The sequence below is a fragment of the Eulemur rufifrons genome, chromosome 19 (assembly GCF_041146395.1).
Source record: "Eulemur rufifrons isolate Redbay chromosome 19, OSU_ERuf_1, whole genome shotgun sequence".
Taxonomy (NCBI): domain Eukaryota; kingdom Metazoa; phylum Chordata; class Mammalia; order Primates; family Lemuridae; genus Eulemur; species Eulemur rufifrons.
This window is the reverse complement of record NC_091001.1, coordinates 79,988,619-80,005,323: the sequence shown is the minus strand read 5'-3', so window position 1 is coordinate 80,005,323 and position 16,705 is coordinate 79,988,619. Positions and strand designations below refer to the sequence as shown.

At 47.9% G+C, this 16,705-nt stretch overlaps 1 protein-coding gene across 1 annotated transcript; it reads left to right on the top strand.

Moving 5' to 3' along the window:
* Nucleotides 1-7,122: 7,122 nt before the first annotated feature.
* TMEM247 (transmembrane protein 247) lies at nt 7,123-12,043 on the top strand. The gene is made up of 3 exons (XM_069493881.1): nt 7,123-7,239; nt 7,921-8,271; nt 11,786-12,043. Exons 1-3 carry the CDS (start codon nt 7,123-7,125, stop codon nt 12,041-12,043), a joined length of 726 nt encoding a protein of 241 aa, XP_069349982.1.
* The last annotated feature ends 4,662 nt before the right edge of the window (nt 12,044-16,705 follow it).

Sequence of the window (16,705 nt, the reverse complement as noted above, 5' to 3'; positions counted from 1 at the left end):
CAGCAAGCGCAGGACCCCAAGCCCAGCAGCTGTGAGGTGGGAGCAATGGTACCACCCACAGGACGTGGGGCAGGCCACTTGCCCTCATTTTCACAAACAGAAGCTGTGCCCCAGAGGGTTTCAATGACTTGCCTCAGTCTTGGCTTAGCAAATGGCATTGCTGGCGCCAGAAGCCCAGGACTCCTGTCCCTGTCCCTGTCTTCCAGGGCACTCCACTTGTCCCCTTTTTCACCCCAAATGAATCAACAAGTTGTTACCGAGAGCTACTGTGTGCCCAGGCTGGAGGGTCTCCGGGGCTCCTTCCAGCTCTGAACGACGAAAGCCCGGGATTTCAGCCTGACACAGGCTCTTCTTGGGAACATTCCTCCCTTTGGGAGCTCCAACCACGTTAAGACCGAGAGCACCTTTATTCAGGTTTCTCTGAGGTCACCATAGTGGGCCTTACTTTACCAAACCCCGCACATGAGTGGTCACTGGGTTTCTGTGAATTATAAATTTGGGGAAAGTGGCTTTGCTAAATTATGCACAAAGTTCCTATTAAACGGCAAAGTTCCCACAACTGTCACCCTACTATCCAAGCCTTTAAAATAGAATTAAACTTACACAACTTTGATTTATATCCAGCTTTGTGGGAATTGATCTACTGCTGATTCACCCACATCAAGGTAGAGAGATAAAAGTAGGAAAGTGGTTAAGAAGTGAGGGCTCTGTTCTGCTTGGGGTATGTAAGCACAAAAAGGAGAAGGTATAGATAGCTCTTTGACCCTCTGATCCTCCTGCCTTTGTCACACTCACTAGCCAGGAGGGAGTCAGCCACCTGGCAGGGGCATTGGCTAAACCAACCTTTTATTGGCAGTACTGTGAGCGAGGTAGTGTGCTCTGCCCTCAGCCACCTCTAACCTGGTGGGAGAGATGACACAAGACCAGACCATTCTGTCACCAGGCAGCCAGAGAGCTGCAAAGCACACAGTTTTTCATAGGTGGTAGTAGCTGGAGGCTGGAGGGGAATTTCACAGGTGGAGACAAGGGCAAGAGGATGTTCTAGGCTGAGGAAATTGGCCACGAAAAGGCTGGCAAGCGTGGATGTATTTAGGGAACATCAGGAAGCATTCCTCTCTCTCCAACTGGATTATAAACTGCACAAATGTTAGAATTGCATATCATGAACTTGATATTTCCCAGCAGTGCCTAGCATAGGGTCATGAACACAGAAGGGGCTTGTGAAATACTGCTTTTGGGTGAACTTCTCAAAAGGCAGCACATTGCCCCAGGGCAAGGAGGCAGATGTGTTGAAAGGGAACTGACTTGCCACTATGAACACACTATGCCAATTTTCAATTCACTGCCTCTCAGCTGCAAATCCTCCCTTAACTGCCCTGCTTGTGATCCTGAAGCTGAGCCCTGTGCACATTTCTCTTGCCAGCCAGCATGACATTAAGCTGTGTCAGTAGAGGGCACTGGAGAGACACCACCCCAGGAAGGGGCTTCACTCCCCGGTTCTGTAGTGCCTTCTTTTTTTCTTACTCTCACAAACTTGCAATGCTTGGCCCGCATGCAGAACACCTAGTTGTACTCACCTCCAGAGAATTTCAGTAGCACCTTGGAGGCAGCTCCCCAAAAAGTTTCCCAGCTGAAGTTCTCATCAGTAACTTCCTGGCAAGTTCAAACCCCCTGGGCAGCTTCCCAGTGAGTTTTGTTGGCACCCAGCAAGCAGTTTCCTGCTTGCCAGCATTGACCCTTTTGACCTTGACCTCAGCAAACTTTTGCACTATTCAGTGGCTCAGCCATAACTTCTCCAATGAGGTCTGAATCTCAGCCTAGAGGGTCACCTCTTCCAAATGTATTCTGTTCTAGACATAATAGAATTCTCTTTACCCTCTAAGTAGTAGCCAATTCCCTATTGCTAGTTAATAATTCTTTATAGTCTACCTTCCCTGTTGGAATTACTGTGTGGTGTCTGTCTCCTGACTGGGCCTTAACAACGCTCCTACACGTGCATTCAAACACATCCCTGCATCTTCCATGGAAGGCCCTCGTTGGGCAGTCCTTGCTCTCTCCTCAGTCTGATATCTCCAGTGTATCACCTTGAGTCACCTCCTTCTCCTGGATACCCCGTGTTGGCCAGAAACCACTTTATTTCATGCAGGAAGGGATTAAATACAGGGACTTTGGTGCTTAAATCCTGGCTTCACCTCTTCTTAGCTGTGTAACTGTCGGCAGGTAATTTAGCCTCTCCACAACTCAGTTTTGACTTCTATAAAGGTAGAATAATAGGACCTAACTCATAGGTTGCTCAGAAAATTAAGTAACATAATCCAAGAAAAATTCTCAGTGCCTGGTACATGGTTAGTGCCCAATAAATTGTTACTATTATAATCTTCTAAATACTCCAGCATACCTGAGGAAAGTGTCTCAAAGCCACAACAGAGACTGTAGCTAAGGCAGCCAGAGAAGGAAGAGGACATTTTAGCAATAAGACATCCATCCCTGGGTCAAGTAAGACTACCCAGGATTGGAGAGTGGGGAAAAGGTGACAAGGCTATGACCAGGTGGCTTGAAGATACCTGTCTGTCCTCAACTTGAACAAGTTATTCATTCCAAACTTCATCTATGCTGGGCAAGGCCCTCTCCTCCAGATACCTTTTTAAAATTTTAATTAAAGATGTAATATATGCACGTGGCTTTTAAAAAGTCAGAGTACAAAATGGTATACAGGTAAGAATCAGTCTCCCTCCTACCCTAAACCCCAATCCCTCAGCTCCCCAACCACAGAAACAGCCATCGTGAACCAGTTTCCTATGTGTCTTTCCAGACATGCTCTAGGTATACAAGAGGATAGTATATTTTTATATTTAGATACATGTGGGAACATTGTTCCTGCTTTTCTAGTAAATAATGTATCTTGGAGAACAAGATATTTGCACTGATGTAGCTACCTTATTCTTATTTTCTTTAACCTTATTCTTTTAAACATCTCCATAGTATTCTTGAGATAGATATAGCACCAATTGTTTAACCAGATCCCTTCTGGTGGAAATTTAAGTTCTTTCTGGTTTTTTGCTGTTATAAACAATGCTATAATAAATCTCTGTGTACATACTGAGTTTTTTCTTTTTATGAGGCAGAAAGTCATTTCACCTCTTAGAGTTGGAGCCCCAAAGACCATTTTTATGGTCTAGCATACAAATACAGGGAGGCCGGATGTGGTGCTTCATGCTTGTAATTCTAGCCCTTTGGGAGGCAGAGGCAGGAGGATCACACTTGAGGCCAGGAGTTTGAGACCAGCCTCAGCAACATAGCAAGACCCTATCTCTACAAAAAAAAAAAGAAAGAAAGAAAGAAAGAGAGAAAGAGAGAAAACTTAGCCAGGTATGGTAACACACACCTGTAGTCCTAGCTACTTGGGGGGCTGAGGCAGGAGGATCTCTTGAACCCAGTAGTTTGAGGTTGCAGTGAGCTATGATGACACCACTGCACTCTAGCCTGGGTGACAGAGCAAGACTCTGTGTCCACAAAAAAAAAAAAAACCACAGGGAAAGGAGATGGGAAACCAGCATTCCAGTCCTGGCTCAACCACTAACATCGTTTGCATGCAGACACACATCACTTCATCTCTCTGTGTGACTTAAGTTCCTTGCTTATCAGGTAGCAGTAATTGTATCTGCTTTAAATTGCCTCACAAGGGCATTCTGAGAATCACATGAGAAAATGTACATGAAAGCTTATGGGCACCGTACTGATACACAAGCCTCTCATCTGGTTATTTGCCAAGCCTATAATTGATACATGGCTCTGTGAACATGCCCATTAATCCTCAACATGGGGCTTGCTATGCCCACTGCCCTTTCTAAGGGAAAGTGACCCACCCGCAGCTCCTGCTGCTGGACAACCCCAGCCTGCTGTGCACTGTGCCCTATGACCCTGCCCTCCCATCCTGCCACTACCCCGCAGGCTGAACTGGGCTGGGCACCTTCCCAATCTGTAGGCTGCCCTGTGGCTCTCATGAGCAGCTCTGCCGTAGTGGAGATAAGCCAGCGTGCTCTGATTCTTGCCCTTGGAAAGGTCTTCTAGGAAATAATGAGCCACGCCGACAGTTAGGACAAACGACACAGGAGGCAGAGAGGCCATATGGTCAGGGCCTGAAGGACCGTGAGAAGCTGAAGCTATGAGTAAGCTGAAATTGGGAGGAAGCAGAAACCTTGAATACAGTAAAGCTAACAGACAGGGAAAAAAGTGAGGAAGGATGTTAATGAGAAGTGAGAGGACATAGAAGCAGAAATACCAGAATCAGCCAAGTTCTAACAGTGAGTAAGACATATAACGGCACGGCAGCCCTGACTGCTGGGCCCGAGAACTGCTCCGAATCCAGCACAGTCATCCCTCGCCCCTGTTGCTGGGCTCCCACGCAATCCTGTCTCCCCCGTCCCTGCGTATGGCTTTACTGTACACTCTTCCTCTGAGCCCAATGCAGGAGGTGGAGGCTCTTCTCATCCTGCCACCACTGCCAAACCAACCGGAGGCTCATGAGACCTATCTTCCCAGCCCTAAAGGACAGGTTTGTCCTTTGTTTGATCACTTTATCTAGGGAGAATGAGAATGCTAGACTCTGTTTTGCTTTGGAATACACTGCTTTGCTAAATGAATTAATGCAGCTTCACAGAGGTCAGCCTCTTAGGGAAAGGGCGGGGCAAGAGAAGGTTAGAGGGCAGAAACGGAGAGGCAGTCGGAAAATAATGACCGATCGAGACTGCTCAGGCTCATCCTCCCTCCCGCCCAAATCCCACCCACCCTTCGTGTCACTCCTTCCACCAAACCTTCCCACAGCTGATCTCTTGACTCCCATGGGACATTGCCCCATTGGCCCCAATTCTTCATCCTTTGGATCCACACCTTTGATCCCATGTCTTTGCGGTTCCTCCCACTAAAGGGACAGAGTACATTCCCCATCCTTTGACTCTGTCTGGGCTTGGCCACATGACCATCTTTGGCCAACAGCACGAGACAGGAGTGACAGTGTGCCAATTCCGAGGCCTCATGTGCTTCCTCCATCACCATGAGAAGAGCGTGCCAGGCTAGCCCACTGTTCCCAAGAAGATGAGAGACACCTGAAACAAAGCTGCCTCAATTATTTGGTGATCTATAAGTGTTTCTTTGGGCAGATCTCTCCTAGTTAAGATGGCCAGAGTAGCAAATGAGAACACAGGATGCCCAGGGAAATGTGAATTTCAGATAAACAACAAATAAGTTTTTAGTAGAAATGTGTCTGATGCAATTTTTCAAACAAATTTATGCTAAAAATTATTTATCTAAAATTCAAGTTTAACTGGGCAGATCCTACATTTATCTGGCAATCCTACTCCTAGTGCTTGAGGCAGGATAGAGAACTTACAACAACTGTTAGATCACATGGTCCCCACCATAACGCCTGGAGAGGAAAGCCACGCCTCAGTTAAAGGTTTGCAGGAAAGACAGACGGTAAACCTTGAGCACTCTCTTCTCTCCAGTGACCCCTTTTATAATAATAACAATGATTGTTATCATTTGCTTAGTCCCCATATGGGCAGGGAGTGGGCTAAACACAATATCTTATTTTCATATCAGTGCTGCAATGTAGGGAAATAGGTAAATCTTTACCCCATTTACAAATGAGTACCCTAAGCCTCAGACAGGTAAAATAACCTTCCTTTGGTCACACAGCTAGAGAGAGTAGCAAAGCTCAAATTCAAATGCAGCCTTCCTTTTTCCATAATGCAGCCCTGCCTTCAAACCCCAAAGGATTTTGTTGTGGTTTTTACAAAAGGGAAGATGGCAAAATATATTCCCCAGCCTTCCGATCGCTTTGCTGCTCCCCCCAACACATTCTACCCCCCAGGGAGTGTGAAGGATGGGGTTGCACTCACTTGATAGGGCCACTGTACCACAGTACCACAGACTGGATGGCTTACACAACAGAAATTCATTTGCTCCAGTGCTGGAGGCTAAACACCTGAGATCAAGGTGTCAGCACAGTTGGTTCCTTCTGAGAGCTGAGAGAGAACGATCTGTGATAGTTAATTTTCTGTGTCAACTTGAATGGGCCATTGGATGCCCAGATATCTGCTTAAATATGATTTCTGAGTCTGTCTTTGAGGGTGTTTCTGGAAGAGATTAGCATTTGAATCGGTGGACCAGGTAAAGTAGATCACCCCCCTCCCCAATGTGGATGGGTCTCCTTCAATCTGGAGTGGGCCCCAACAGAACAAAAAGGCAGAGGAAGGTTGGGTTGATTCTATCTGCCTGACGACATTGAGGTGAGCTATCAGTCTTCTCCCGTCTTTGCAGTGGGACTTACAGCACTCGTGGCTCCTGGATCTCAGGCCTTTGGACTAGGATTGGAAATGACGCCACCGGCCTTCCTGGGTCCCCAGCTTGCAGACAGGGGATCTTGGAATTTCTCAGCCTTCATAATTGCGTGAATCAACTCCTTATAATAAATATCATTTTATATATCTTTTGTTGCTTCTGCTTCTCTGGAGAACCCTGACTAATCCAAAGCCCCCTGGTTTGTGGATGGCCACTTTCTCCCAAGTCTTCATATCATCTTCACTCTGTACATGTCTGGGTCTGAATTTCCTCTTCTAAAGACACTGGTCATTTTGGATTAGGAGCCATCCTAATGACCTCATTTTAACTTAATCACTATTATCAAGACCTTATCTCCAAATAAGGTCACATTCTGAGGTACCAGGGGTTAGGACTGCTACGTATGAACTTGGGGAAGGATGTGGTTCAGCCCACAACAGGGTTTATGGAGCTAATTGTGACTCATCCCAATACAATCTGCATTTAAAAGAGTAACCCAAGGGAATAGATTTCAGATGGTGGAATTCTGGATTTCAAGTGGCAGAATTTTAGTTTTCAAAGCAGTTCTTAGGGGTTGGAAAGGCCCATTCTGCAGTTCTTAATGGCACCTCAAAGGTGTCACACCCTCTACCAAAGGGGCCCTAGCAACTAGGTAGAATGTGGGTTATTGTGAGGACAGGGGATTGTGATGGTGGCCGAGCTGTGGAATCTGGTGAGGCCAAATGTTAGTGCCTCAAAAGATGTCCTTTGGCCCCAGTGAGCAGCATTGTGGTGCTCTGGATGGCAACAGAGGACAGGGAGATGATGGAAGCTCGGGGGGCAGGAGAAAGCTGCCCGACCTTCCCCAAGATGGTGCCTGGGGAATCCACGTCTGAGGGGAAGCCCAGGGCTTCTTTGGTAAGGGGATGTCCCTTCTCACTGCCCCAGTGAGGGAGAGGGAGGTACTCTAGGGACATGTGATTGGAGCCGAGTGCTGAGGTTCCAGAGAGCTGCCAAGAAGAGCAGGTGACACGTACCCCATTCCCATCACTGGTACCCAGCTGTCATCAGGGACCAGGTAGCCCCTCATAACATGGTGAAGTTACTTGAAGCTGGCTTTGATCTCCTCCATCTATGGCCCCACATGGGGCCCTTTCTTGCTCTGTGGATGGGACCTGGCTCCCCCTGTGGCCCTCTTGCTGGTCCCCATATGTTTACGCTCTCTCAGTGCAGACCTGGGGATTCCTTCTCCCTCTGTGGCCCCCAGAAGACCTAGTGTCTAACCGGTCTCAAAGGTGGGGGTGGGGGTGGTGATTTGAAAATCTCTGGGAAGACAGGCATCCCTCTCAACTCCCGATGCCTCCACTTACAACTTTCAGGCACCCTTAATATTAGTTTGCCCTCTCCTTAACTCTCGGGTCATGCCAGCTCCGGGTAAGTGTGCTTCTAGTAAGAACTCAGTCTAGATTTTTACAGTCAGGACACTCTTTCAAACACCCCAGTCATTGTGGCCTGGGGCTGTGGGAGTGCCATGGGGTGGCAGGTAGCAAGATTCTGAGGCCTCACTGTCCCCCCTCCCCTTTCCTGTCCCTGCCCCAGGAGGCACAGTCCCCGAAGCCAGATTCCTCCTATGACTACTTGGAGGAGACGGAAACTTGTGAGGACAGACGAGGCTACCCAGGGCCACCTAAGTCGCTGTCCCCCAAGGCTGGCCCCGCCACCAAGGGCCAGGCAGGCGATGGACCCCAACCCCCAGAGCGGCTTCTGGCCGCGGGGACGGAGCACAACGCCACCACCACCGCTACCGAGATGGAGCTGGAAAAGATGCGCATGGAGTTCGAGCTCACGCGGCTCAAATACCTGCACGAGGAGAACGAGCGGCAGCGGCAGCACGAGGAGGTGATGGAGCAGCTGCAGCAGCAGGCGTCACCCCCGCGGGCCTCACGCCTGGTAGGTGACCTGGTAGGTGACAGGAAGGACAGCGCTGGGCAAGCCGGGTGAGGGAGGCGCAGGCGAGAAGCCGCCCTTCCCTGTTGCACCGCAGTAATCCGCCCTGCAGATCCCATCCTGGATCTCACTGCAAGGGGCTGAGCGTCCACACAGGCCGTCTCTGCCTTGGGTCACAGGGCTGCTCCTGGCCTTAGAGACTGTCGCCCCACACCGGACAGCTCTGTTTCCCAGAGCTTCCACCGTGAGCTGAGATCTGACTCCCTAGGGAGAGCTGGGGCTAGGAGGGGCCCCAGAACCACATCGCCCACCCAATGGCCCTTTTGATAGCTTGAGGGAAAATTACTTCAACACTTCCTCTATGACCGAATTTCCACCACTTTCAATTCCTCTCCGCATTTTCTTTTTCTTAAGAGACAGGGTCTCATTCTGTCACCCACCCTGGAGTGCACTGGCGAGATCATAGCTCACTGCAGCCTCCTGGGCTCAAGGGATCCTCCTGCCTCATCCTCCTAAATAGCTAGGGCTACAGGAGTTCACTACCATGCCTAGCTTAATTTTTATTCTTCTGTAGAGACCCAGGTCTCATTATGTTGCCCAGGCTGGCCTCCAACTCCTGGGCTCAAGCAATCCTTCTGCCTTAGCCTCCCCAGTTGCTGGGATTACAGGCGTGAGCCACGCCCTGGGCTCTACATCTCTCAAAATGTGATGCTGGAGACTATACCTCAAATCCCACTGCAGAGGCTATTCACCGACTCTACAGCACACTACAGCCTTGAATTCCTGGCCTCAAGCGATCCTCCCGCCTCTGCCTCCGCCTCCTGAGTAGCTGGGACTACAGGTGCATGCCACCAGGCCCAGCTTTGGCCAGTGGATTTTGATGGAACCATCATCTTCCCCACCAGGCCCACATTTACTCTGCTGTGTCACACTGCCTTATAGTCAACTATAAGAGCTGAGCCATCTTTTCACAAGAAATGTACCACTCTCTCCAAATCTGTACTAAATGGGGATAAGAATGCTTATTTGAGATTAAACGGGATGTGAAGAGCTTAGCACAGTGACTAGGCCATCATAAGCACTCAGTAGTGGAAGACGTTATTGTTAAAGCAGTGTTGCCTAGGCTTTAAAGTCAGACAGTCTTAGGTGAAAAATCTCGGTTCTACCATCTATAAGCTTTGCAATGTTGAGCAAGTTACTTTCTTGCTCTTTGAGCTCTGGGGTTTGCTCACCGATGAGGTTGTACCTTCCTCATAGGGCTGTTGTAAGGATTAAATGAGAGAATGCATGCAAGGCACTTTGCAATGAGCCCAGCACATTAGGTAAGTACTCAATAAATGCTAGCTATTACCATTTTTATGTACTCATGCAATTCACTTCTTGACCCAAATGCAGCAACGTAACATTTATCACTTTTCGGTTTTATTAGGATATAATGTATTAGCTATGCTTCCCAGCTCTGAGTCATCCTCAGTTCTGAGAAGCTTGCCTTCTGTCTTTATCCAAGTCACTGCTGTAATTGTTGAGGAGGATATGACCTAAAATAAATACCACTAACAGATCTCCCTACAGGTTAGCAATGTTCCATTAATCAGTACCCTTAAGTTACATTTTATCCAGCTCACATTTCTCCACCTTATCCAAAAACCTGTTCTGAGACACACTGTCAATAATTTCCTAGAATTAAAATATTACATCACCTATAGCATTTTCCCAATTGACTGGTCAATTTTTTTTTTTTTTTAAAGAAAATGGGATGGGTTTTACATGATTTGTTCTTAATGAATACATGTTGGCTTCATAATTTTTTTTTCTTGCTCACAAAATGCCTGATTATACACTAAATGATTTCACTGAGCCCAGTCAAGCTTATTGAACTGAGATTACCAGTATCTTTTCCCCCTTCTTTTTGAAAATCTAGAAAATATTTCCCTGTATCTACAATTCTGGCAAAATATTTCCTAATATTTTTGAATTCTCCTAAGTTCCATTGCCAAACTTGCATTTTTTCTTAGTATCCTAGGATAAAATTTGTCACGAGTTAGAGCCTGAAACTACTTAAAGCAGATATGGTATTGCACTTTGCCTTTGGTCTGTGTCTCCTCTAACCATATTTATTTCCCATTTTTAGACTGAAAAATCTCTCTCCTTGCTGGATGAGATGGATATCCTTGGTGTATAGTCCTATCTGTCTCTGTCTTCTGCTCAAAAGTTAGACCATTGACAGTATTTTGAAAAGTCTAAAGGGTTCACAAATGCACGTTTTGTGATCAGAATCATAATGATCACCTACCAGCATTTTCAGACTGAAAACACACGCAGACTGCAGGAAGGTGGCAGAGTGCATGGGTCCAGAGCCACACTGAGCTTGCAGAGAACCGCTGGCTTGGTCTAGCCCTCCACTCCCATCAGAACATTGGGTTCCTCTGGTCTTCAGCTTTCCTCGCTATTCATTTTAAAGGCAGCATCACTGGAATCACTTTCTGCCCTCTAGGTTGTATTTACTTGCCCTCACGTTGTATGTAGCTGTTTCAGTAATGATGTATCCCATCCCCAGCCTGTGGTAATAGTTTACAAAAGTGTTTCACTTTTTGTGCATTTACTAAAAGGTGAGGATTTGACTTGATTGTGAAGCTCCCCTTCTTCTCTTTTTCTGGATGGGTGGTCGGATAGATGGATAGCTAGTTTAGGGCATCTCAGTCCCTGGCACCTGGCTGTTTTCAAAAAATTTGCCATGATTTTTAAAAATACTTTAAAGAATAACCCATGGATAATGACTTCTTAACTATGGATCAAAATCATCATATCAGCTTTTGCCTTATTTATACATTAATGCTTTCTACAGTTAAAATAGGATCTGTCAGACCCCAATTATATAGATTCCAGAAAAGAGCAGCTCACAGGCAGAATCAGCCAGACAACTCCAGCTGCTTTTCCCCAGCCCAATACTATGAGGGAGGTCCTAACACCCATCTCTCAGCACCTGTCTCCAGGAGAGACCAAACCCTGGACTGAATGACCAGAGACTGACCCAGGTGATGCATGCCATGACCCAGGGAGTCATTTGTATCCAAGGGCCATCCTCTGATCATGCCATTTTGTCTAGGAAACCAGGTTGTGTGTCAGGGCAAACTGTCCAAAGAACACCCCCAAGACCCAGTATCCAGATCTGGGGAGCCTGGAACGAGACAGAGATTGCCCACATGTGTAACTCCTATGGACAGTATGGAACACGATGAGAAAGAAAGGTGTTGGCCTGGTGCCCCAGTCAGGAGGAGGAGCAGCAGGTTCAAAAAGTTAAAAATAATGAGTTCCCTCTGTGTGCCAGTTACCTTACTAGGAATTTTCCATTTTCTGTCTGACTCTTCGTCCTTGTGAGCTTGTGAAGTGGGCACCATTACCCTTTCCTTGTGTGAGGACAAGAACCTGCCCAAGGTCACATTCAGGCAGGGATCGAGCAAGACTGAACCCAGATGTGCCTGGCGCCACCAGCTCCACCATCTTCTCTCCCCCACAGTTCTCGGGAGGCTTCCAGGACCTCATGCTGCCCCAGAACCAGTTTGCCATGTTCCTGTACTGTTTCATCTTTATTCACATAATCTATGTCACCAAGGAGATGGTCTTCTTTCTCTTCTCCAAGCACTACCTGTTCTGCATTGCAGCCATTTTGCTCTGTTTGATTAAAACTTTCTGGTCATACTTCCAAGTGCCTTTGCTCTCTCCATCACTGGGACCCTGCCCCCCGCCCCCACACCAGAGTAATATCAGGACATGATCCAAGTTGTCCCCCAGCCTCCCTGGCACCGTCTCCCCTCACATTGTGCCTCCCTGCAATGAGGGTGTCAGCCTCCATGCTCTTAGGGTGTCAGCCACTCACACTCGAGTAAGAAGAAACATGTTTGGGCCTCTTATACAGCCTGAGTTCTCACTGTGGGTGACCAGACTTTATGCCCTGAGAGGAGGATTCCAAAAGTTAGTGGATTAGGGAGGTTTCTATGGAGAAGGAGGAGTTTGGAAAGCCTTTCCAGAATCGCGCGCGCTGTGACCACCACATCTATTCACATTCCTAGATCTTCTCTGAGGTGGGGGAAGCCTGCGGTAGGCTTATGAGTAGTCCCAGACTGAAAAAAGATGTCTATGTTCCAATCCCCAGAATCATGAACATGTTACTTTATATGGCAAAGACATTGAGATGTGATTAAGTCAAGGACCTCAGTGGGGAGATGACCCTGGATTTTCCAGGTGGGCCTAATGTAATCACAGAGTACTTATAAAAGGGAGGCAGGAAGGAGAAAGGGAGCAGATGTGACCATGAACCAGAGGCCAGAGTGACTGGGGCTACAAGTCCAGGCCTGTGGGCAGCCTCCAGCAGCTAGAAAAGGCAGGAATCTGGATCCTCTCCTAGAGCCCCTAGAGGGAACCTAGCCCTGCCAACCCACTTTAGACATCCACCTCCAGAAGTGTAAGAGAATACATCTGCGTTGTTTTAAGCCACTAAGTGTGTGGTAATTTGTATAGCAGCAACAGGAAACTGATACAGGTGCCAAGACTCCTGAGCTCTTTCCAGCTGTGCCAACATGTTAGGACATCATCACCAGGCCATTGGCAAGGCTCCGTTTAGCACAGGGCCTGAGCAGAACTGAACACAGCCGGTCATGCAGGCTCAGGGTCTGCCTTCAGGTAATAAGTGATTGAGAAGGAGATGCCAAAGCTCCAGGGAGCCGGGCAGGCCTCAGAATCTAGTGGACAAAGGGCACCCCCGTCACTGAGCAGTGCGTCCTCTGGGTGAGGCAGTGGCAAAATAAGGACATCCTCCTAAGGATCACAGGGAAGGAGGAACTAAACATCTAATTGAGCCCAGAGGAAGTCATCAATACTATCCTACTGGAAAAGTGGGAAGAGAAAAAAAATCGGCACGCATCCACCCACCAGCCCAAGCACAGACTCACAAAAATACAGAAAAGCTAACCCAGAAACAAATATGCCAACTTGCACACAGAGATACGAAGCAAATAAACAGTTGTCCACAATCAAGACGTTCGCCGCCCAGCAAACAAGCATGCAACAGCAGCCAAAAGGAACCCACTTTGAACACTAGAGGGCTCACGACCCAGCACAAATGAAGCTGCCCAGAGTGTATGTAACAAAGAAAGGAGTTGAACTCCCCCAGGCGCCAGCTCCCCAACCCTTTTTCCAACACACTCCGGCCCCCCACCCCCAGCCCAACCCAGCCCAGCCCAGCCAGGACGGCTGGCTATGCCATAGGAGACTTGACTCCAGTGAGAATGCACCAGTCTGCACAAGGCTAGCTGTGCACAGCTGTGCAATCAATCAAGGCTTTATTGACCCTTCCTCTTCCCCCGCATAGAGCTCTGCCTTAAGCGGGACAAGAGAGAGTATCTGTCTCGCTGGACTCTCTGAGTGATGCTCAGTGAAACCACATGGAAAAAACACTGCCTTGGGACTTCAATGTCAGCACACATTATCATGCCATTTAAGTCCATGGTGACTTCTCATTTTCCACCCAATTCAATACATCCATCCCCATTTATAGCTGCGTGTGGCAGGTACTTAACTAGGAGGTGATAAAACTGTCATTTCTCATTAAACATTCAACGATGGGACTTTGTGCTATGGTCACTTCTCACAATCATTTTATTTGATCTGGGTTTCTGGCATGGTGTTGAGGTGAGAAAAAGATGGAGATCACGATAGCAAAAAGTTTAAGGCCCACCTATTTATTATACCTTGTTATAAGACAGAATTGGTAGTTTGTGAAAAATACCAAGTGCTATAAGGTCAATTATCCCATCGTCCTGTGGCCAGGTAAAAATGGGATTTAAATACCTTCATTTTCCTTAAAAATCTTCTGAGGAAGACTTCGTTAACTCTTTTGAGCAGTTAAGTTAGCATCTTATCTCACACCCTTAGCCTTGGGCATTAAGTCTGCCCCTCTAAGCCTCCTATTATGTTTGAAGACCGAAGTCAGCTGCCCAAGATGTGCCCTCTAGGAAAATGAGAGCAAACCGATGGTCACTCCCCAAACTTAGAGCAGGTCTCCTGGTTCAATGCAAAACAGAAAGTCAGAAGCAAGAGAGATGCAAAGGATAGGAAAAAGGCACAGTGAAGCAGTTACCAATGAGGCAAAAGCCAACAAGCCAACATACAAGTGCCTCTTCAGCACCAACGCCAAGGTGCCAGGCCCCTTACTAAATGCTTACAGAGGTTATCTTCACCAAAACCCTGGCAGGTAGAAATGTATATTATCCCCATATCACAAATGAGGATACCGAGGTTCAAAGGAGTCAAACGACTTACCCAAAATCATCCTGGAGCACAGGCTCTTTCCAGGTTACCATACTCCCAAGATCCTGCCTTGGAGGATTCTCCCAACTTTGCTGGCGAGATGAGTTTAACACACCTGAAAATGTAAAGAAGCTATCAGCATATAGACCTCACTACAAAGCAGATGGAAGGAGGAGAGCTTTCTGCAGCCCAGGGTGATAGGGGGAGGCTTCTTGAAGGAGCAGCCTGCAAGGGTGGGTAAGCCTGGAACAGGTGCACATGAGGAGGGTAACTCACATAAGCAAAGGTCAAGGTGGGAGTGTACAGTCTGTGTTCAGGAGAGAAGGGTCATTCTGGCTCCCATGAATGGTATAAAGGGTAACACGCCTGGAAAATTGGTTTGGGGCCAAGTTTTATAGAGTCTTGGTCTGAAGAATACAAACTTAATCCCTTGGGAAATAGGGACTAGCTAAAGATTGTAGAGTGCGATAGTAAACAAAAACAGAAAAAAAGGAATAAAGGACTCCTTTCCCTTCTACCTTCTGGGGACCATGTTCTTGCCTTGACCTACCCATTTCCAATCCAGAAACATTCTTTCTGGGGTCCTGAGTTTGAGGATTATGTTCAGCTGTAAAAGAAACCCAGCCGCAGTGGCCTAACCAAGTAGAGGTTTATATCTCTCACATAGAGGGAAGTGTCAGGGAGTCAGTCCATGGCTGGTGAAACTGCTCTAAGAAGTCGTCGAGGACCCAGCCCGTCCTGAGCACACAGCTCTTACCTCATCCCACGCTTCCAGCCTCATGAGCTCCTGATGGCTGACACAGCTCCTGATACCAGGCCCCCAACTCCAGGTCAGAGGAGGAGGAGGAAAAAAAAACGTAGCTACCTTTTAAAAGCTCTCCAGGAAGCCCAACCCACGGACTTCTGCTTAAATCTCATTGGTTGGACTAGGTCCTGTGGCCTCTTCCAGCTGTAGCGTGTCTGAAGTGGTTGAACAAAATTAGGATTCTGATAGTATGAGGGGAGGGGAGATACTGAATAAGCACCGTGTCCACCATCCCTACTTTCTAAGGCCCAGTGCTCGTTCCCTTCCTGAGCTGCTGAGCCAGAGAGCCTCGTTGGCGTTGGCATTGGGGCCATCGGGTGTAGCACAGCTGCAATCAATCCGGGCTTGGCCCTGCTGCTCTCTGCCTTAAGGAAGAGTGCCACATACCACATACCACAGCAGAAGGTCATGGCTTTCCCTGGACACACGCCTGGAGCAGCTCTGCCTTCATCCTCCTGCCCTCTGCCTGCAGCCCCGTGACCTTCCACAACCAGGGCAGCTGACTTAGGAGGGCACATCTCTCCGCTCTGGGTGCCCTCGGCAAAGCTGCAAGGGGAGGCAGGTTTGACTGTAGGGTCTCTCCCTCTCCTCATCCCAGATCCCACAGAACAGCCCAGTGCCCGTCAAGCGGGATCTGTTCAGCCCACTGCCCCCGAGCTGCTAACAGATCGTCCTCATGACAAACGTCCACTCAGCTTCTGCCCAAATAATGAACCACTAAGAGTAAAGTTTCAGGCAGGCTTAGGAAGCATATTTCCTGCTCCCCAAATGGAATCTCATAGTTTGCAACTCTGAGCCCGAGGACAGGACTAGAGTCGCAGAGACTGCTAAAATCCACAGGAGGGAAGGGGCGCAGGCTTGGTTCCAAAGGCCACTTCCCTGCCATGTCTGTTTGTAATCCTAGTTTACCAGGTGACTGTAAGCAAGTTGGTTAAGCTTTCTAGACTTCGTTTGGGTGACCTCTAAATTATCTAGACTCTAACTCAGTGCAAAAAACCAAAACAACAACAGCAACAACAACAAAAACCCACAGCCGACGGTCTGATTGCAGAAAATTTGATTGAATTGATCTGAGATGGTGTGCACAGATGATTTACTAGTCCTAAAAGTGCCCCAGTCGATTCTAATATGTAGCCAGGGTGGAAAAACCTGGATCCTTGGTCCTCAGCACGCGATCTGTGGACCAGCAGCATCGGCATCGCCTGGAAAGCCTCTTAGAAAGGCAGCACCGCAGGCCCCACCCCAGACTTGGAAATCGGGTGCATTTTGACAATATCCCCCAGGGATTCATGCACCTCAGAGCCTGGGCAGGCTGCTTTAGGTGAT

Excerpts from the sequence above, each read along its gene's own strand:
- TMEM247 (XM_069493881.1), top strand. The coding sequence starts at position 7,123 with ATGGCAACAGAGGACAGGGAGATGATGGAAGCTCGGGGGGCAGGAGAA. Across the intron at positions 7,240-7,920 it reads GGAAGCCCAGGGCTTCTTTG|GAGGCACAGTCCCCGAAGCC; the intron begins GTAAGGGGATGT and ends TCCCTGCCCCAG. Across the intron at positions 8,272-11,785 it reads CCCCGCGGGCCTCACGCCTG|TTCTCGGGAGGCTTCCAGGA; the intron begins GTAGGTGACCTG and ends TCTCCCCCACAG.